This window comes from Tachypleus tridentatus, chromosome 7, assembly GCF_004210375.1.
Source record: "Tachypleus tridentatus isolate NWPU-2018 chromosome 7, ASM421037v1, whole genome shotgun sequence".
NCBI classification, from domain to species: Eukaryota; Metazoa; Arthropoda; class Merostomata; order Xiphosura; family Limulidae; genus Tachypleus; species Tachypleus tridentatus.
The window spans coordinates 97,093,471-97,116,276 of record NC_134831.1 but is presented as its reverse complement, the minus strand read 5'-3'; the positions used below and the strand labels follow the sequence as shown (position 1 = coordinate 97,116,276).

The following is a 22,806-nucleotide window of genomic DNA, read 5'->3' as shown; positions in this document are numbered from 1 at the left end:
TATAAATATAGAAAGATAGTGTTGCTTAACAGTATAAATATAGGAAGTTAGTGTTTTTAACGGTATAAATATAGGAAGTTAGTGTTGATTAACGGTATAAATATAGGAAGTTAGTGTTGCTTAACGGTATAAATATAGGAAGTTAGTGTTACTTAACGGTATAAATATAGGAAGTTAGTGTTCTTAACGGTATAAATATAGGAAGTTAGTGTTGCTTAACGGTATAAATATAGGAAGTTAGTGTTGCTTAACAGTATAAATATAGGAAGTTAGTGTTGCTTAACAGTATAAATATAGGAAGTTAGTGTTGCTTAACAGTATAAATATAGGAAATTAGTGTTGCTTAACAGTATAAATATAGGTAGTTAGTGTTGCTTAACAGTAAAAATATAGGAAGTTAGTGTTGCTTACCAGTATATATATAGGAAGTTAGTGTTCTTAACGGTATATATATAGGAAGTTAGTGTTCCTTAACAGTAAAAATATAGGAAGTTAGTGTTCTTAACTGTATAAATATAGGAAATTAGTGTTCTTAACAGTATAAATATAGGAAGTTAGTGTTCTTAACGGTATAAATATAGGAAGTTAGTGTTCTTAACGGTATAAATATAGGAAGTTCGTGTTGCTTAACAGTAAAAATATAGGAAGTTAGTGTTCCTTAACGGTATAAATATAGGAAGATAGTGTTGCTTAACGGTATAAATATAGGAAGTTAGTGTTGCTTAACGGTATAAATATAGAAAGATAGTGTTGCTTAACAGTATAAATATAGGAAGTTAGTGTTTTTAACGGTATAAATATAGGAAGTTAGTGTTGATTAACGGTATAAATATAGGAAGTTAGTGTTGCTTAACGGTATAAATATAGGAAGTTAGTGTTACTTAACGGTATAAATATAGGAAGTTAGTGTTCTTAACGGTATAAATATAGGAAGTTAGTGTTGCTTAACGGTATAAATATAGGAAGTTAGTGTTGCTTAACGGTATAAATATAGGAAGTTAGTGTTGCTTAACAGTATAAATATAGGAAGTTAGTGTAGCTTAACTGTATAAATATAGGTAGTTAGTGTTGCTTAACAGTATAAATATAGGAAATTAGTGTTGCTTAACAGTATAAATATAGGTAGTTAGTGTTGCTTAACAGTATAAATATAGGAAGTTAGTGTTTGCTTAACAGTATAAATATATACAGTTAGTGTTGCTTAACAGTAAAAAAATATAGGTAGTTAGTGTTGCTTAACAGTATAAATATAGGAAGTTAGTTTTGCTTAACAGTATAAATATAGGAAGTTAGTGTTGCTTAACAGTATAAATATAGGAAGTTAGTGTTGCTTAACAGTATAAATATAGGAAGTTAGTGTTGCTTAACAGTATACATTTAGGAAGTTAGTGTTCTTAACGGTATAAATATAGGAAGTTAGTGTTGCTTAACAGTATAAATATAGGTAGTTAGTGTTGCTTAACAGTATAGATATAGGAAGTTAGTGTTGCTTAACAGTAAAAATATAGGAAGTTAGTGTTCTTAACGGTATAAATATAGGAAGTTAGTGTTGCTTAACAGTAAAAAACATAGGAAGTTAGTGTTCTTAACGGTATAAATATAGGAAGATAGTGTTGCTTAACAGTATAAATATAGGAAGTTAGTGTTGCTTAACAGTATAAATATAGGTAGTTAGTGTTGCTTAACAGTATAAATATAGGAAGTTAGTGTTCTTAACGGTATAAATATAGAAAGATAGTGTTGCTTAACAGTATAAATATAGGAAGTTAGTGTTCTTAACGGTATAAATATAGGAAGTTAGTGTTGATTAACGGTATAAATATAGGAAGTTAGTGTTGCTTAACGGTATAAATATAGGAAGTTAGTGTTACTTAACGGTATAAATATAGAAAGATAGTGTTGCTTAACGGTATAAATATAGAAAGATAGTGTTTCTTAACAGTATAAATATAGGAAGTTAGTGTTGCTTAACGGTATAAATATAGGAAGTTAGTGTTGCTTAACGGTATAAATATAGGAAGTTAGTGTTACTTAACGGTATAAATATAGAAAGATAGTGTTCTTAACGGTATAAATATAGGAAGTTAGTGTTCTTAACGGTATAAATATAGGTAGTTAGTGTTGCTTAACGGTATAAATATAGGAAGTTAGTGTTCTTAACGGTATAAATATAGGTAGTTAGTGTTGCTTAACGGTATAAATATAGAAAGATAGTGTTGCTTAACGGTATAAATATAGAAAGATAGTGTTGCTTAACGGTATAAATATAGGAAGTTAGTGTTACTTAACGGTATAAATATAGAAAGATAGTGTTCTTAACGGTATAAATATAGGAAGTTAGTGTTCTTAACGGTATAAATATAGGTAGTTAGTGTTGCTTAACGGTATAAATATAGGAAGTTAGTGTTCTTAACGGTATAAATATAGGAAGTTAGTGTTGCTTAACGGTATAAATATAGGAAGTTAGTGTTGCTTAACAGTATAAATATAGGAAGTTAGTGTTGCTTAACAGTATAAATATAGGTAGTTAGTGTTGCTTAACAGTATAAATATAGGAAGTTAGTGTTCTTAACGGTATAAATATAGAAAGTTAGTGTTGCTTAACAGTATAAATATAGGTAGTTAGTGTTGCTTAACAGTATAAATATAGGAAATTAGTGTTGCTTAACAGTATAAATATAGGTAGTTAGTGTTGCTTAACAGTATAAATATAGGAAGTTAGTTTTGCTTAACAGTATAAATATAAGAAGTTAGTGTTGCTTAACAGTAAAAATATAGGTAGTTAGTGTTGCTTAACAGTATAAATATAGGAAGTTAGTTTTGCTTAACAGTATAAATATAGGAAGTTAGTGTTGCTTAACAGTATAAATATAGGAAGTTAGTGTTGCTTAACAGTATAAATATAGGAAGTTAGTGTTGCTTAACAGTATACATTTAGGAAGTTAGTGTTCTTAACGGTATAAATATAGGAAGTTAGTGTTGCTTAACAGTATAAATATAGGTAGTTAGTGTTGCTTAACAGTATAAATATAGGAAGTTAGTGTTGCTTAACAGTAAAAATATAGGAAGTTAGTGTTCTTAACGGTATAAATATAGGAAGTTAGTGTTGCTTAACAGTAAAAATATAGGAAGTTAGTGTTCTTAACGGTATAAATATAGGAAGATAGTGTTGCTTAACAGTATAAATATAGGAAGTTAGTGTTGCTTAACAGTATAAATATAGGTAGTTAGTGTTGATTAACGGTATAAATATAGGAAGTTAGTGTTGCTTAACGGTATAAATATAGGAAGTTAGTGTTACTTAACGGTATAAATATAGAAAGATAGTGTTGCTTAACGGTATAAATATAGAAAGATAGTGTTTCTTAACAGTATAAATATAGGAAGTTAGTGTTCTTAACGGTATAAATATAGGAAGTTAGTGTTGCTTAACGGTATAAATATAGGAAGTTAGTGTTACTTAACGGTATAAATATAGAAAGATAGTGTTCTTAACGGTATAAATATAGGAAGTTAGTGTTCTTAACGGTATAAATATAGGTAGTTAGTGTTGCTTAACGGTATAAATATAGGAAGTTAGTGTTCTTAACGGTATAAATATAGGTAGTTAGTGTTGCTTAACGGTATAAATATAGAAAGATAGTGTTGCTTAACGGTATAAATATAGAAAGATAGTGTTGCTTAACGGTATAAATATAGGAAGTTAGTGTTGCTTAACGGTATAAATATAGGTAGTTAGTGTTGCTTAACGGTATAAATATAGAAAGATAGTGTTGCTTAACGGTATAAATATAGGAAGTTAGTGTTCTTAACGGTATAAATATAGGAAGTTAGTGTTGCTTAACGGTATAAATATAGGAAGTTAGTGTTGCTTAACAGTATAAATATAGGAAGTTAGTGTTGCTTAACAGTATAAATATAGGAAGTTAGTGTTGTTTAACAGTATAAATATAGGTAGTTAGTGTTGCTTAACAGTATAAATATAGGAAGTTAGTGTTCTTAACGGTATAAATATAGAAAGATAGTGTTGCTTAACGGTATAAATATAGGACGTTGGTGTTGCTTAACGGTATAAATATAGGAAGTTAGTGTTGCTTAACGGTATAAATATAGGACGTTGGTGTTGCTTAACGGTATAAATATAGGAAGTTAGGTTTGCTGAATGTTATAAAGTTTGTTAACCATGGTTGCTGAAAGGCATACATATGGTAATTTAAGGTTGATGAGCGGTATTAGTTTAGGACGTTAGGGTTTGTAAACGATATAGATGTAGACAGTTTTTGCTTAATGCATAAATGTGTTTCTTTTCCTATCATCTGCAACTTGTGTCCCGTGTCCTTCCAATATCTTCAATTCCTACATCATCTCTTCCAGTTTATAATTTTAGTATTTTACCACAGTGGGTGTAGTAATAATTACGTGAACTTTTCATGATTTTAATTACATTTTAGTGTAAAATGTTTTGTACAGTTGATGTAGTTTATTGGATCTTATTATTATAATTAATGATCAAACCAGTTTCTACGTCATTTTGAAGACGTTAAAAGATACGTTAGATATAATAGAATTGACGTTATGGAAAGACCATGTGAAACACGTGATATTAGTTCGATTAAAAATTTGTGGGATGAGTTAAACCGATTAACAAAAGATCACAAGCCAAACATGGAAGACGAACTTTTTGAAGTACTCAAAGAAGGATGGCAATCAATCACTCAGGAACATCTGCACAAACTCACTGACAACACATCACGTTAATGTGAAGCAGTACTGAAATCAAAGGGAATGTCCACTAAACATTAACTTGTGAAACTGGTTTGTGTTATTTTGAGTTTCATTTTTACGTTCAATTACTGCAGGTAAGCTTGTTTGATCATTTTGTATACTAAATGTAATAATATCTAAGAAAGTACAATAGGTACACAACACTTGTTACGATAATATTTAACTAAAATAATTAAAAAGTTCAGGTATTTACTAAAGCTAAAGTTAAAATTAGGATTTGAGATCACATTTGAACATTTCTCGTCGAGTGTGTTCTAAAAACGTATAGTTTTATATATGTTTCTGTTATTCAATGACAGATGTTACAAATTAACACCATTTTCGGGGGGGGGCACTTTTTTCTCCACACTTTGTAAATGTTATTGAAGATATAGACCTACGAATGAATTTTTTTTATGTGTATGTGAACGGGGACGTTGCAAACGAGTGAATGTAAATATAAATTTGTGAGTGAAAACTTTGTAGATTTGTGTGAATGGAGAGGCAAATATGTGAATCCAGATGTCGTAGATGTGACTGAAGGTAAACAGTTTCATCAGACGCACCTTCTTCTCAGTTGTTTTAGAGATGAAATACTAATTAAAAACACTGAACTTAATAATTCCTTTTCGGCAAATACATTTTCAATTATTGTTTCAGGTTTTGTTTGTTTGTACAAAGATATAAATATATCGTTAGGTCTTGAGAAGTTTCTTTAAGATTACAACATTGGTCCAGTTTGTTTTACAAAGATATAGTGTTAAGATCTGAAAAGTTTCTTTAAGATTACAATATTGGTTCGTGTTATTAAATGGCTAATGTTGTGATTTGGAAAATGTGGTCTCAAAGGGTAGACGTTAATCCACTTAATTATCATCTACCCTCTTGTATATTACTGGTTTATGTTTGTCTGTATGTCCGTCTGTCTGTTATGTGATAATGTATGTAAACAACGAACGAACGGAACGTTCACCCCAGTTCTGTTTTATAATTACATTTATTTGTTTACGTGCTTACCCCTTTATCTGTATATGTTTATCCATTGGCCTCTTTATCTTTCTACCTGTTTATTTCTCTACTTTTTTTACCTATCTACTTCTCTACCCCTGTGTCAGTTTATCTCTTTGTCCGTTCATCTTTATCTGTTTAACTCTCTGCGTATTTATGTCTCTACCTGTTTATCCCTCTGTGTGTAACGCTTAATGAGACAGTTACTCGATTCTAACGAAGTATTTTTATATATATGTTTGCTTTGTTCAGCTTGCTCACTCTGTTCCTTTACTCTGTGTGTTATGATACATGAATATATCCGGTTGTAATCACTAGACACACACACATATATATATATATACTGCATTTCGTTAGTGATTTGAATGTTTGGAATAAATCCACGGACGGGAATACATCACTTTACAGGTTGACACGTGCATCAGCAACTTTAACTGCTGCTATCACGAAATCGTGATTCGAAAAAATCACCATGGAAACGAACAGAGACAATTGTTGTGCGTGCGAGCATGCGTACAGTTGTGTGAAAGGCCCTCTGAGACAAAGAGATATAACAGCAGTATTATATAACGAGTTAAATCTCGTCTGCTGGATGTGTGGTTTCTAAGACGTGTGAAAGACAACTTTAACAGCGTTCGTCTTAAATCTGACGTTGGTATTAGTCTCGTAAAGTAACTAAAAAGAATTGAAATATATAAAACTAAATAATAATCGTCTCTTAACACTGAATAACCATTTGACATCTCGTGTATCTCGTAATTTAATTAATAACAAAAAGTGACATCAAAGGAATGTTTATGTATTTAAACTAAAACATAAGATAAACTGTTTATCAAACATTTTAAAAATCCTGTTTGTATTTATGGCAAGAATACATACAAATCTCACTGGTGCCGTCCATAATTTTTAATAACTACCCAGAGGGAAGGCAACAGTTACCCCTACCCTACCATCCACATTGAAGGGATATTAACTGCTAGTCATTTAACGCACCTACTGCTTAAAGTGTAGGGAATCTTTCTGTTTGTGTTGGATTAAAACTAAAACTTACTTTGATGGAATTAGAACTACATTTGGGGGGGGGGTGAGAAGAATAATGTAAAAACATGTAATAAAATGGCATATTTTAGGATTTTTAATACTGGAAAAAATAAAAACAAAATTTCTGAGACCCAGCTTTTAACAGGTTTGTTTTGCAACTCTGTGGAAAACCTGATACCGGTTTACCATTTTACAGGAACGGTTTTTACGCAGAACCTGAATGTGAGGGACAATTTTCTGCACAAAATGTAAAGTTTATTTTCACGTTTTTCTCCAAGGATATAAAGCGTTAACACTTTTTAGTACCATTTATTAGGTAATCTCTGTATACCTATCAACCATTGGCTCTCAAAGTTTATTTTTTTGGCCATAGTATAGCGGCTCATAAAACAGCGCTGAGCTTGTTTTTATTCATCCAGAAAATTTGATCTCGTAGCTCTATCTCTTGATCGATTTGAGATCTAATTACAGCCGCGGCTATTGAGGATTTCCTTTAGTTTTCTCGTGTACCTTAACAGAACTGAAAGTTTTGCAGATCTCATACTCAGATAGGTTTATCTGCAGAATCTCATTCTGAAGTATATAAAATCGGTGCAGAAATGAATATGTAAGAAAGTTAACATTTCAAATTTCAACATTATTTTCAGTAATTTAGCGTATCATGATTAATTAATTAATTAATTGTTTTCTTTGTAATTGTATGATAAGGAAACTTTACATAATGCTTAACGTCCCCAGGTTGACAAGGCAGATCTAAATCAGTTCTTACTTTCAAAAGTATAATAACATTAAGATTTACAATAATGCATACACACTAATGATTTTGATTTAATTTATACACATTACTGATTTTGATTTGATGAATACACATTACTGATTTTGATTTAATGAATACACATTAATGATTTTGATTTAATGAATACACATTACTGATTTTGATTTAATGAATACACATTATGATTTTGATTTAATTTATACACATTACTGATTTTGATTTGATGAATACACATAACTTATTTTGATTTAATGAATACACATTACTGATTCATTTTAAGAAATCATCTACAAAATGAAATGGAACTCATGTAAACACTTATAGCAGATAAACCAAGAAAGAGACGAACCCTACACACTGTGGTTGTTGTTTTTATTGCAACGTTGCGCGGTGGACCATCTCCACTCTGGTCAATGCAGGTAATCGAGCCCCAGATTTTAGCGTTGTAACTTATAAACTTACCGCTGAAGGCCCGGCATGGCCAGATGCTTAGGGCTCTCGACCGCAATCAGGAGTCCACGAGTTCGAATCCAGGTCGCACCAAACATGCTTATCCCTTTCAGTCATGGAGGCATTATAATTTAACGGTCAGTCCCACTATTGGTTTGTAAAAGAGTAGCCCAAGAGTTGGCGATAACAAACTGCCTTCTCTCTACTCTTACACTGCTAAATTAGGAACGGTTAACGCAGATAACCCTCGTGTAGATTTGCATAAATTTCCAAACAAATAAAACCAAACCTACAGCTGATCTATTGGGTGGAGACAGACAGACTGAAATCAACATCAGACTTAAGCAATATTTTAAATTATATATGCAAAAACGGCTCGTTTGGGTTGAGAAAATATTTTACGTAGAAGAGCGAAAAACGTTTCGACCTTCTTCGGTCATCGTCAGGTTCACAAACAAAGAAAGAGGTAACTGACCGGAAGCTGACCACATGTTTGGAAGGGGTTGTGTAACTGAGTGTCGGAATGTAGAGGGCGGTGTTAGATGTTTGAATATATAATTTTATATTATTTATTTTATTATATTTAATATAGGTATAAAGGCGTTCCTCTATATTGGTTTATTTTGGGTTTAAGTTGTTGTATAAGTAAGGCTTCTTTAAATTTGCGTTTGTTATCGTGGCAGTTAGCACATTGTATTTTATAAATAATGTTGGTGTGATGTTTGTCAGTGTAGTTTTTACACAGTATAGACCTCAGTTTTATGCCTGGTTTTGAATAAATTTCGTATTAACTGTAATGTCATATTTTGTTACTAGTTTTTGCCAAATGTTGGTTATTTTTCTGATTGTGTCGGGAATATATGGTATGCAGCAGTATATGGTTTCGTGATTTTTTAAATCGTGAGATATATTTACTTTTGTTGGTTGATTTTGCTTTCTGTCCAGGTGTGTGCGTATAATGTTTTCTACGGTTTGTGGAGGAAACTTATTGATGTTGATGAAATATTGTTTTATTTTGTCTAATTCATCGTTAATTTTATCTGGTGAGCATAGTTTTATGGCTGTGTTTATTTGGTTTCTTAGTATGTTGAGTTTTTGTTTTGTTTCATGTGCTGAGTCCCAAGGAATGTATAGTCCAGTATGGGTGATTTTTCGGTGGATTTCTTTTTTTAATTGTGTGTCGGTTCTTGTAATTTTGAGGTTAAGAAAGGATATTTGATTACTTTCTTCCTGTTCACATGTGAAGTTAATGTTGGGATGTATAGAGTTAATGTGATTGAAAAAATTAAGTATGTGTTCTGTAGATCTGAATCCCGCAACCGTGTCATCTACATTTCTGTACCAGTATAGTGGTGGATATAGTGCTGTGGTAATTGGTACCAGTATAGTGGTGGATGTAATGCTGTGGTAATTGGTACCAGTATAGTGGTGGATGTAATGCTGTGGTAATTGGTACCAGTATAGTGGTGGATGTAATGCTGTGGTAATTGGTACCAGTATAGTGGTGGATGTAATGCTGTGGTAATTGCCATCAACATAATCCGAAGAGAACCATACTACCAGGAACACACACATTATCCATAATAACATCCAGAACCCACACTTTATGTATATTAACATCCAGGAACACACACATTATTCATAATAACATCCAGAAACCCACACTTTATCTATATTAACATCCAGAAACTCACACGTTATTCATAATAACATCCAGAAACCCACACTTTATGTATATTAACATCCAGAAACCCACACTTTATCTATATTAACATCCAGAAACCCACACTTTATCCATATTGACATACAGGAACCGACACTTTATCTATATTAACATACAGGAACCGACACTTTATCTATAATAATATCTAGGAACCCACACTTTATCCATATTATTATCCAGAACCCACACTTTATCTATATTAACATCCAGAAACTCACACTTTATCCATATTGACATACAGGAACCGACACTTTATCTATATTAATATACAGGAACCGACACTTTATCTATATTAATGTCTAGGAACCCACACTTTATCCATATTATTATCCAGAACCCACACTTTATCTATGTTAACATACAGAAACTCACACTTTATCCATATTGACATACAGGAACCGACACTTTATCTATATTAATATACAGGAACCGACACTTTATCTATATTAATATCTAGGAACCCACACTTTATCCATATTATTATCCAGAACCCACACTTTATCTATGTTAACATACAGAAACTCACACTTTATCTGTATTCACACTAAGAACCACACATTTTATCTGTATTCACACTAAGAACCACACACTTTATCTGTATTCACACTGAGAACCACACACTTTATCTGTATTCACACTAAGAACCACACATTTTATCTGTATTCACACTAAGAACCACACACTTTATCTATATTAACACCCAGAAACCCACTCTTTATCTTTATTAATATCTAGGAACACACACTTTATCCATATTATTATCCAGAACCCACACTTTACCTATGTTAACTTCCAGGGATCTCACACTTTATTTTTATTAACATCCAGAAACCCACACTTTATCTATATTAACACCACTTTCTCCACCTTATTTTACTAATTTAACGCCGTGTACACACACCTTGTTGTAACGTTCTCTCAAATACGGATTCCTGTATCGTAACGAACTGTTGATCTGACGATGAACCGAAACTTTGGGCAAAACGAAATAATAATTTAAATTAGAATTTTCATCGTACAGAAGTACCTGTGTTTTATATTGTAATTAATTAATTATTAGTTTACCCATTAAAAGTGAGCTTCATGTTTATTTTAAGTGTCATAATGGTTGGATATGTCTACGGATTTACAACGATCGCCCTCTGTACTTTATAATAATTTATCAGTTAAATATTAATTATTTACATCGCTGAGTGACAAGTTTTTCATTATAACTTTGTTTTTCTTTGTCGGAACTGTCTTCGACAGGAAAACGTTGCATAAAGATAGTGTTAACTTGTAATTTGTAAACAATATATTTTCATCACACGAAGAGATATAACTTTTATAGTAATGGATATTTATGTAAGCTCTCATACGTAATCTTATATTTTCAGCAACCCAACTTAAATTTGATAAAGTTTCGAATATCGAAGTCCGTGAAAAACCAAAGTTTTGTAAATTAGGTCTTTTTAAACTAACTGGTGAAAATAATTCGAAATCCATTGTGATTAAATGATAAATTATTTTAGTTCTCTCTCAACGTTTTTACAAATCACGGTACGCAATTGTTAGCCACATTTATAGACTTTATTCTGATGTGGCATTTTGTGATTGGTTGGGTGATAGCCAAACACAGTGTAGACGATCAACTCATAAATGTATTCTGGTGCAGTAACTTTTCACATCGTAAAATATGTCCACATGTTCGCATTTTATATATTCTCATCTTACTTATTTTTGCCTCCCGCTAGTACAGCGGTATATCTATGGATTTACAACGCTAAAATAATGGGTTCGATTCCCCTCGGTGAGCTCAGCAGATAGCCCGATGTGGCTTTGCTATAAGAAAAACACACACACTTACTTATTTTTACGTGAATATTTCCAGCAAAATGCGCATCGTTTTGGTGATTTGTATACACTATTCTATTTGTCCACTAATATGAGGAATCGAACCCCGATGTTTAGCAGATGATTAGAAAAGTTCCAAATCATTATTAAAACAAATCTATATAAATACATGTACAATAGTACTGTCTGTTGTATGTTTGTGTAACTACTTCGCAAGGTGTGGATAGGCCTTTATCAAATTTCATATTGTGGTTGATTAGGTCCAAGCGTGGTTTGATACAACGGTTCAGTTTCCTGTTTTACGTGTTGCAATTTTTGTGGGCGTTTTTTTACCACTATCTCGCCTCCTGTGAATGGTGATTTGTTATTTTGAATTTCGCGTAAAACTACTCGAGGGCTATCTGCGCTAGCCGTCCCTAATTTAGCAGTGTAAGACTAGAGGGAAGGCAGCTAGTCATCACCACCCACCGCCAACTCTTGGGCTACTCTTTTACCAACAAATAGAGGGATTGACCGTAACATTATAACGCCCCCACGGCTGAAAGGGCGAGCATCTTTGGTACGACCGGGATTCGAACCCGCGACCCTCGGATTACGAGTCGAACGCCTTCACACACTTGGCCATGCCGTGCTCTTGTGAATGGATAACTCAACAAATTTTGTATGGAGGTTTATTGGGGCCATGGAAAAGTATATGCACAATTTGACTTTTGTATTTTGCCGTTTTTTATGAGGGGGTGGGTGGGTGTTTTCTCGTTTTTATACCACTAGTTCGCTCCCTGTCAATTTGTGGTTTCATATTTGGCCTTTCCAGTTTTTATGGGCGTTTTTATGCTTTTACAATTACATATAAGGGAAGTAACTTTCCACGTCTCAAGATAGGCTTTCATTAATAATGAATTTACGTAGCTACAGGTGCCGCTGTTATCCTTTTATATTGAATTTGTATCTTTAGAGAGCATTCAACGAAATTCTGAATACAATTTTAAAAACAAATGAGTACAACGTACACGTGCATGAGATACGAACTTTAAAAACACGAAGTAAAGATATTTTTTCTTGAAACAGGTCACTTTCGGGGACCTTGTGGAAGTACATATTGTGCTATCTCGTGTAGTTCAGTAGAAATCCTGTAGGGAGCTTCCAGTCGTGGTTACGCAACAAGTTCTATCTTAATATCTACTTATATATTTAAACTGTGCTCATAAATTTTATTACGATATAAAACACGTAACTGAATTGTTGGTACACATTTGAATTGCAAATGTTACATTCTAAACCACAAGAGTGTTAGTTAGCATAAAGAAGTTCGATCAGTGATTATTGTCATAATAAAAGTTAGATGTCTAAATGTTGTCATGAGAAAAGTTGATTCTCTGAATGTTGTCGGGATAGAAGTTTGATGTCTGAATGTTGTCGTAATAGAAGTTTGATGTCTGAATGTTGTCATATTAAAAATTGGGTCTCTGATTGTCGGCATAAAAATGGTTGGTAACTGATTGTTGTCATGATAATAGTTGGGTCTCTGAATCTTGCAATAATAAAAATTGGACGTCTCATTGTTATCATATTAACAGTTGGGTCACTGATTGTTGTCATAATAAAGTTCGATCACTGATTATTGGCATAATAAAAGTTGGATGTCTGAATGTTGTTACATTAAAAGTTGATTTTCTGAATGTTGTCATAATAAAACTTGGGTCACTGGTTGTTGTCATAATAAAAGCTAGGTCACTGATTGTTGTCATAATAAAAGTTGGATGTCTGAATGTTATCATAATAAAAGTTGGGTCTCTGATCGCTGTCAAAATAAAATCTGGGTCACTGATTGTTGTCATAACAAAAATTGGGTCACTGATGGTTATCATAATAAAAATTGGAACACTGATTCTTGTCATAATTAAAGCTGGGTCACTGATTGTTGTCGTAACAAAAATTGGGTCAGTGATTGTTGTCATAATAAAAGCTGGGTCACTGATTGTTGTCGTAACAAAAATTCGGTCAGTAATTGTTGTCATAATAAAAGGTGGGTCACTGATTATTGTCATAACTAAAATCCGGTCACTGATTGTTGTCATAACTAAAATTCGGTCACTGATTGTCGTCATAATAAAATTGGGTCACTGATTGTTGTCATAATAAAACTGGGTCACTGATTGTCGTCATAATAAAAGATGTGTCACTGATTGTTGTAAGTGTTGTATATAATGTTACTAATTGACGTTTACAATGTTTTCATGTTGATCAGTATCGTTTTGTTGTACAATAGTTAAATAATTTTTAAAGGGAATTATGATTGCTTGAAACATCGATTGGTCCACAGTGAATGACGTCTCACTTTCTCAAACTGAATTTTAGCCAACATGTCAAGTTCTCCACCTGACCAGTCCGACTTGAATGAACCGAGTTACTCTATATCAGGCTCATATGGTCTTGACGGGCGCAAGAAGGAACGTGAAAATAGCCTGGATCGAGAGGTCAAATGCCACATGACTGGTGAAACTGTAACCAACAGCCCTGCATTTGACTGTTATAATTCACCAGCAGGGCTGATAGGTAGTCACACAGAAGGGATAAAAAATACCAGTTTTGTGACCGACAGTAAAATTAATGATGACAGTGATACTCAAAACAACAGCACCAACTCAACCAATCAGACCTTAGGAGCTCATCCAAATGACGAGAATTCCCTAGGTTCCAAAAGACGTGGACCCCGAACCACCATTAAAGCCAAGCAGCTGGAAATGCTTAAAGCAGCTTTTGCTGCCACACCCAAACCCACACGTCATATCCGGGAGCAACTTGCACAAGAAACCGGTCTAAGTATGCGAGTTATACAAGTAAGTTTAGCTAATCTCATTCCAGGATTAACAATTAAAGAGATAAAAAGATAATCTCGTGTTGTGTAAAGGAAACCTACATTAAAAAAGTAAGCTATGATTTTATTTTATGTTCAGAAATAAGTTTGGTAGATAAATATAGTTTCTATTTAACTTTACGTGATTTGTTATTGAACATAGAGTTAGGTCAATTTTACGTGATTTGTTATTGTACATAGAGTTACGTGATTTGTTATTGTACATAGAGTTAGGTCAATTTTACGTGATTTGTTATTGTACATAGAGTTAGGTCAATTTTACGTGATTTGTTATTGTACATAGAGTTAGGTCAATTTACCTTTTTATTTTGTTTTGTTTTTAAGTCTCCGATTCACAAGGTTAGAAGCTGAAACGTAACCTTCAGTATAAGAATTTACAAAATAGGCCTAACTCTTCTGAGCAGAACATTGTAAGTATTCTTACAGCCTGACATAAGATATTGTATGCATCTTGTCCTGCTGCACTTCTGGTAGAAATAAGCAGCTTCAAGAGTTATGTTAAAAATAATATTATCATCTATATAGCCTGGACTTTAAACGTGCCACCATTATGGATCGTACAGTTTGTTGTCCTCTTACGTATCCTGGACTTTAAATATTCCACTATAATGGATCGTGCAGTTTATTGTCCTTTCAGAGTGCATTCACTACGACGAGTGCTTAGTCTAGAAACGTGATATTCTGTCACGTGCTCGGTAGTCAGTTGAAGAACATTCACTTTCTAATTACATGTGTTCTTTCTTTATCTGCAAGATACAATCTCTAACCCTGAATCGGTATAAATAATAAGAGCAATGGGTCGGTTGTAGTGCGAACGTCGCTCAAAATGGAAACTGTTGTATATTTCTTGTTTTCTCAGTAACTTGTAATTATTGTTAGAATAACGAAGTATGTTCGTTCTTTCAACGTTAAACTGTTATTGCTACTTAGATGTGTTATTATGATATTTCAAACACATGTCGTAGAAGCAAGCTGGAGTAAGATGATGTATGGGGTACGTCAGAAACACAGGTCACTATGTAAGGGTAAAATGATTGATTGTATTTAGTGTAAAATTATTTCACAACTTGTGCTTGGAGGAAATATTATACAAATTTCTGTGTCTGAAATGAATTAATTTTCGAAGAGAAGCCTAATAGAAATGAACCTATACGTATATAAGCCCTTAATGAAAATTATGCAGGGAATCAACATTCATTGTTTTCTATAAAGTTCAAAGGTCAAATTCATAAAAGTGGTTCCTTCATAGTTAATACCAGTATTTCACTGTACAGTACTTTTTACACACATATATATATATATATATTAGCATATTTTACACACACATTCATATATATATACTGTTATGATAAAATTGTCAGTGGACTTGAATTACAAAATCACGACCACTACACTGAATGTACATTTTCGAGATCCTTAACTGGACGTTCTAATTTTAGCTTCCGATAGAGGGCGTCCGGTAGTTAATGACGATCTATTGACTCCGATATTTACTGATATATTTTTACCACCAATAAATTTCTTGAACTTCATATTTACGACTTAAATTCCTCTCATTTTACTTCTAATTTTTCTGTGGAAAATAAACTGGAAATATGAACACTTTGCACTCACTCATATAGCAAGTTAATAATCAACACAGTGATAGGAAGTTAACAATGATGTCTTTATGATCTCGTGGCTTTCTCACAAGACTGATTTCCATTCTTCAATTGTTTATGTTGTAAATCGATCTCACTAAGGTCTCTTTAAATATTGTAGATCAGTAAAAACTTTATACCCTAAAGTGGTAGGTTTGTTTTCAACTTTACAATAAAAACTTTATACCCTAAAGTGGTAGGTTTGTTTTCTACTTTACAATAAAAACTTTATACCCTAAAGTGGTAGGTTTGTTTTCTACTTTACAATAAAACTTTATACCCTAAAGTGGTAGGTTTGTTTTCTACTTTACAATAAAACTTTATACCCTAATGTGGTAGGTTTGTTTTCTACTTTACAATAAAAACTTTATACCCTAATGTGGTAGGTTTGTTTTCTACTTTACAATAAAACTTTATACCCTAAAGTGGTAGGTTTGTTTTCTACTTTACAATAAAAACTTTATACCCTAAAGTGGTAGGTTTGTTTTCTACTTTAAAATAAAAACTTTATACCCTAAAGTGGTAGGTTTGTTTTCTACTTTACAATAAAAACTTTATACCCTAATGTGGTAGGTTTGTTTTCTACTTTACAATAAAAACTTTATACCCTAAAGTGGTAGGTTTGTTTTCTACTTTACAATAAAAACTTTATACCCTAAAGTGGTAGGTTTGTTTTCTACTTTACAATAAAAACTTTATACCCTAATGTGGTAGGTTTGTTTTTACTTTACAATAAAACTTTATACCCTAATGTGGTAGGTTTGTTTTCTACTTTACAATAAAACTTTATACCCTAAAGTGGTAGGTTTGTTTTCTACTTTACAATAAAAACTTTATACCCTAAAGTGGTAGGTTTGTTTTCTACTTTAAAATAAAAACTTTATACCCTAAAGTGGTAGGTTTGTTTTCTACTTTACAATAAAACTTTATACCCTAATGTGGTAGGTTTGTTTTCTACTTTACAATAAAACTTTATACCCTAAAGTGGTAGGTTTGTTTTCTACTTTACAATAAAAACTTTATACCCTAAAGTGGTAGGTTTGTTTTCTACTTTACAATAAAAACTTTATACCCTAAAGTGGTAGGTTTGTTTTCTACTTTACAATAAAAACTTTATACCCTAAAGTGGTAGGTTTGTTTTCTACTTTACAATAAAAACTTTATACTCTAAAGTGGTAGGTTTGTTTTCTACTTTACAATAAAAACTTTATACTCTAAAGTGGTAGGTTTGTTTTCTACTTTACAATAAAAACTTTATACTTTAAAGTGGTAGGTTTGTTTTCTACTTTACAATAAAAACTTTATACTCTAAAGTGGTAGGTTTGTTTTCTACTTTACAATAAAAACTTTATACCCTAAAGTGGTAGGTTTGTTTTCTACTTCACTACTTGCATGGTATTAAAATAACATTCATAAAAAATTCATTTTGCCACTTATAATTTTTTTGGTCATTGATCAAAATGTTGTAAACCCAAGCACAGAATAGACTCTTGTAAACCCAAACGCAGAATACACTGTTGTAAACCCAATCGCAGAATACACTGTTGTAAACCCAATCGCAGAATACACCGATGTAAACCCAATCGCAGAATACACCGACGTAAATCCAAACACAGAATATACTGTTGTAAACCCAAACGCAGAATACACCGACGTAAATCCAAACATAGAATACACTGTCGTAAACCCAAACACAGAATACATTGTCGTAAATCCAAACGCAGAATACACTGTTGTAAACCCATGCGCAGAATACACTGTGGTAAATCCAAGCGCAGAATACATTGTTGTTAACTCAAGAACAGAATACATTGTAATAAACCCAAGTGCTACTTTCTCATCCGGGTATGTTTCATAATTAAAAGATACGTACTGTAATGGACTATAGAACCTTTATTTCAGGTAGAGCCATCACAATAAAATGTTCTGTTATATACAGAAGACATTTGGTCCTATCCTTACCCGCGTGCATGTTCAGAAATATAAGTTGGACTATAGGCCATGACCCAGTTTTCTATATAATTCTTACACTAAGTAGATTTTGATAAATATATACCAATTTGTGTGTGTGTGGCCTGAAAGGTATGTGTATGTGTGTGCGTGTTTGTAAGTACTATGATCGAATGGGAAAAATCCAGTTAAAAACCGTGTGAAAGTAGCAAACTAGAAGTATCTATAATTCTTCCTAGATTATAGGTTAGCCTGCCCAGAACATCCAAGCAAAAAAGAACGAAATTAACCGAGCCGTTTCTGCTAAACGCACGTGACGACAAAGGAAGCACTTTTCAGAACTGTACACGCGATCTCTGCGTGCCGGGCCATTGTCTTTTCACATACCATAACAGTCTTTTCTCACCATTCTTCATGGGAACACTTTTTATTTAACAATAACACTGTTTTAAAAAAAATACAATAAGTATTTCCAGAAATTCCTGTTATATCATATCACCTGCAGACAATGTAACCCTTCTCTGCTGAATTTTGTACTTAGCAAGATCAAACATTTCCCTTAACACTGTGATTTTTCATGGTTATTTTCTTTAGCAGTACCTTTTCCTACTGAATAAATGTTTATTATCACCAGTATAAACTTTCTGTGGGCATTTGTTTACCAACATATAAACATATTCTACCAACGTGTTTGTTTTGTAGTAATATTCCCGAGTTTTGAGTTGTTCGGTTAGAATCGACGCGATCAATAAACAACATTGATTTCATTTTCAATCTTCCAAATAATACTTCACTTAAATATACAACAATGTTATTTTATCAGTAATACTTCATTTATACATACAACAATGTTATTTTATCAGTAATACTTCACTTAAATATACAACAATGTTATTTTATCAGTAATACTTCATTTATACATACAACAATGTTATTTTATCAGTAATACTTCATTTATACATACAACAATGTTATTTTATCAGTAATACTTTATTTATACATACAACAATGTTATTTTATCAGTAATACTTTATTTATACATACAACAATGGTATTTTATCAGTAATACTTCATTTATACATACAACAATGTTATTTTATCAGTAATACTTCACTTATACATACAACAATGTTTTTATCAGTAATACTTCATTTATACATACAACAATGTTATTTTATCAGTAATACTTCATTTATACATACAACAATGTTATCTTATCAGTAATATTTCATTTATACATACAACAATGTTATTTTATCAGTAATACTTCATTTATACATACAACAATGTTATTTTATCAGTAATATTTCACTTAAATATTCAATAATGTTTTTAGCACTACTTTTCTTAAACGTTTACTTGTTTGTTTTTGAATTTCGCACAAAGCTACCCGAGGGCTATCTGTGCCAGCCATACCTAATTTAGCAGTGTACGACTAGAGAGAAGGCAGCTAGTCATCACCACCCACCGCTAACTCTTGGGCTACTCTTTTACCAACGAATAACGCGGGTCCGAATCCCCGTCACACTAAATATTCTCGCTTCTTCAGCCGTGGGGGCGTTATAATGTGACAGCCAATCCTACTGTTATTGTAAGTGAGGAATTACTGAAATATTGTTCTTTATACAACTGAAGTATTATTAAAATTATTATTACTAAAAACATTTTTGTATGTGAAAGCCAAGTATTATAAATAAAATGCATTATTAAATATGTAAGTGAAATATATATTACTGTATATGTTTAGGCGGCCCGGCATGACCAAGCGTGTTAAGGCGTGGGACTCGTAATCTGAGGGTCGCGGGTTCGCCTCAATGTGACGGTCAATCCCACTATTCGTTGGTAAAAGAGTAGCCCAAGAGTTGGCGGTGAGTGGTGATGACTAGCTGCTGCCTTCCCTCTGGTCTTACACTACTAAATTAGGGACGGCTAGCACAGATAGCTCTCGAGTAGTTTTGTGCGAAATTCAAAAGAAACGAAACCTCATTTACATATACAGAATATTTTTAATAATACTTTACTTAAATGTACAATAATATTTTAATAATACTTTACTTACATGTACAATAATATTTTAATAATACTTTACTTACATGTACAATAATATTTTATTAATACTTTACTTAAATGTACAATAATATTTTAATAATACTTTACTTACATGTACAATAATATTTTAATAATACTTTACTTACAGGTACAATAATATTTTAATAATACTTTACTTACATGTACAATAATATTTTATTAATACTTTACTTACATGTACAATAATATTTTATTAATACTTTACTTACATGTACAATAATATTTTAATAATACTTTATTTACATGTACAATAATATTTTATTAATACTTTACTTACATGTACAATAATATTTTAATAATACTTTACTTACATGTACAATAATATTTTAATAATACTTTACTTACATGTACAATAATATTTTAATAATACTTTACTTACATGTACAATAATATTTTAATAATACTTTACTTACATGTACAATAATATTTTAATAATACTTTACTTACATGTACAATAATATTTTAATAATACTTTACTTACATGTACAATAATATTTTATTAATACTTTACTTACATGTACAATAATATTTTAATAATACTTTACTTACATGTACAATAATATTTTAATAATACTTTACTTACATGTACAATAATATTTTAATAATACTTTACTTACATGTACAATAATATTTTAATAATATTTTTACATACAATACTTTTTAATAATACTTTTACTTACATGTACAATAATATTTTAATAATACTTTACTTACATGTACAATAATATTTTATTAATACTTTACTTACATGTACAATAATATTTTATTAATACTTTACTTACATGTACAATAATATTTTAATAATACTTTACTTACATGTACAATAATATTTTAATAATACTTTACTTACATGTACAATAATATTTTATTAATACTTTAATTACATGTACAATAATATTTTATTAATACTTTACTTACATGTACAATAATATTTTAATAATACTTTACTTACATGTACAATAATATTTTAATAATACTTTACTTACATGTACAATAATATTTTAATAATACTTTACTTACATGTACAATAATATTTTAATAATACTTTACTTACATGTACAATAATATTTTAATAATACTTTGCTTACATGTACAATATTATTTTAAGAATACTTTACTTACATGTACAATATTATTTTAAGAATACTTTACTTCGATGTACAATAATATTTTAGTAATATTTTATATATATATATACAATAATACTTTATGTGGTGTTGTCATGTGACACGAACTGAAAGATATGTACACAATCCTAAAGGATGATACGTTGCATGCACGTTACCAAGGCAACAGCAAAGGTGGTATGTTTCTGAACGTCGAATAGGATGGAAAGATGAGATAATTATAAAGTTCTACAAATTATATAAAGCATGGTAAGAGGTTAGAGGCTGTATTTTATTTAGCATTCCCCTCTGTTGGGGGATCCAAACATATCCTGAAAAAAATGAAAAGTCAGTGACAAATAATTATAAAAGATAGAAAGAAATCTTTTGTCTCGCACGTCATGTTTAACACACACTTTAGCCACGTCTCGTTCAATACTTCAATTTTTATTTCACCGCTAATTTCAGGTCAACCTTATTTGAATGAAGCTACTCTGGCCTGAACCGTCAGGAAATTCGAGCGGTGACTGGATGCAGAACACGTGAGACGCACGTGCTTCCACTCGATATTAACTTCACACACACGTTTATTGGTTATTTCAACTTATCCCTCTTATACTTTGTGCCTAAGGTATGATACATATGTTTGTATGTGAGCGATATTCGTTGAATCTGCCCGGCAGGTGGTTAGATAGCTCGACTCGTAACCTGAGGGTCTCAGGTTCGAGTCCCCTGTCACACGAAACATGCTCACCATTTCAGCCATGGGGACGTAATATAGTGAAAGCCAATTCCACCATTCACTGGTACAGAAAACATCTCAATAGTTAGTTGTGGGTGGTGATGACTAGCTGCCTTCCCTCTGGTCTTACATCCAAATTAGGGACGGCTAATGCAGATAGCCCTCGTGTAGGCTCTATTACATGTTGTGTAGAATGTAGATCACGTGACGCAAGTGATCAACAAAATAAGTCCTGAGATTCTTTCGGATTCAGTGATTTACAATTACGGCTTTGTATTTGTGTTTACTTGTGATAAGCTTAACAACAACAAAAATAATTACCTATCATCCTGGAATTATCAAAGTATTTAATTTAGGAATAGCCCCAGGATTTATCTCAAAGAGTTTGTTTGTTGTTTTTTTAATTTCCCGCAAAGCTAGCCGCCCCTAATTTAGCAGTGTAAGACTAGAGGGAAGGCAGCTAGTCATCACCACCCACCGCCAACACTTGGACTACTCTTTTTATCAGCGAATAGTGTGATTGACCGTCGCATTATATCTCCCCCACGGCTAAAAGGGCGAGCATGTTTGGTGTGACGGGGATTCGAACCCGCGACCCTGTGATTACGAGTCGAACACCTTAACCCACCTGGCCATGCCGGGCCTATCCCAGACAGGTTTTGAATGTTAGATTTTTACAAAGTGTATGCTGTACTCACGTGAATTCAAGATAAATTACGTAACGAAGACCAGTAGGGCCTGAAAATGTCTCGCACTATGGCGGTAAAAAAACAAAGAGTTCTCTCGTGAAATATAAGAACTAAGGGTT

General features: G+C 32.0%; 1 protein-coding gene across 1 annotated transcript in view; it reads left to right on the top strand.

Annotated features, from left to right (window-relative positions):
- LOC143256256 (LIM/homeobox protein Lhx5-like) overlaps nt 1-22,806 on the top strand; it is a 146,012-nt gene that overhangs the window by 17,817 nt on the left and 105,389 nt on the right. Inside the window, exon 2 of the mRNA XM_076513219.1 lies at nt 13,953-14,434. Coding sequence (XP_076369334.1) covers nt 13,953-14,434 — 482 coding nt within the window. The remainder of the gene's footprint in view (nt 1-13,952; nt 14,435-22,806) is intronic.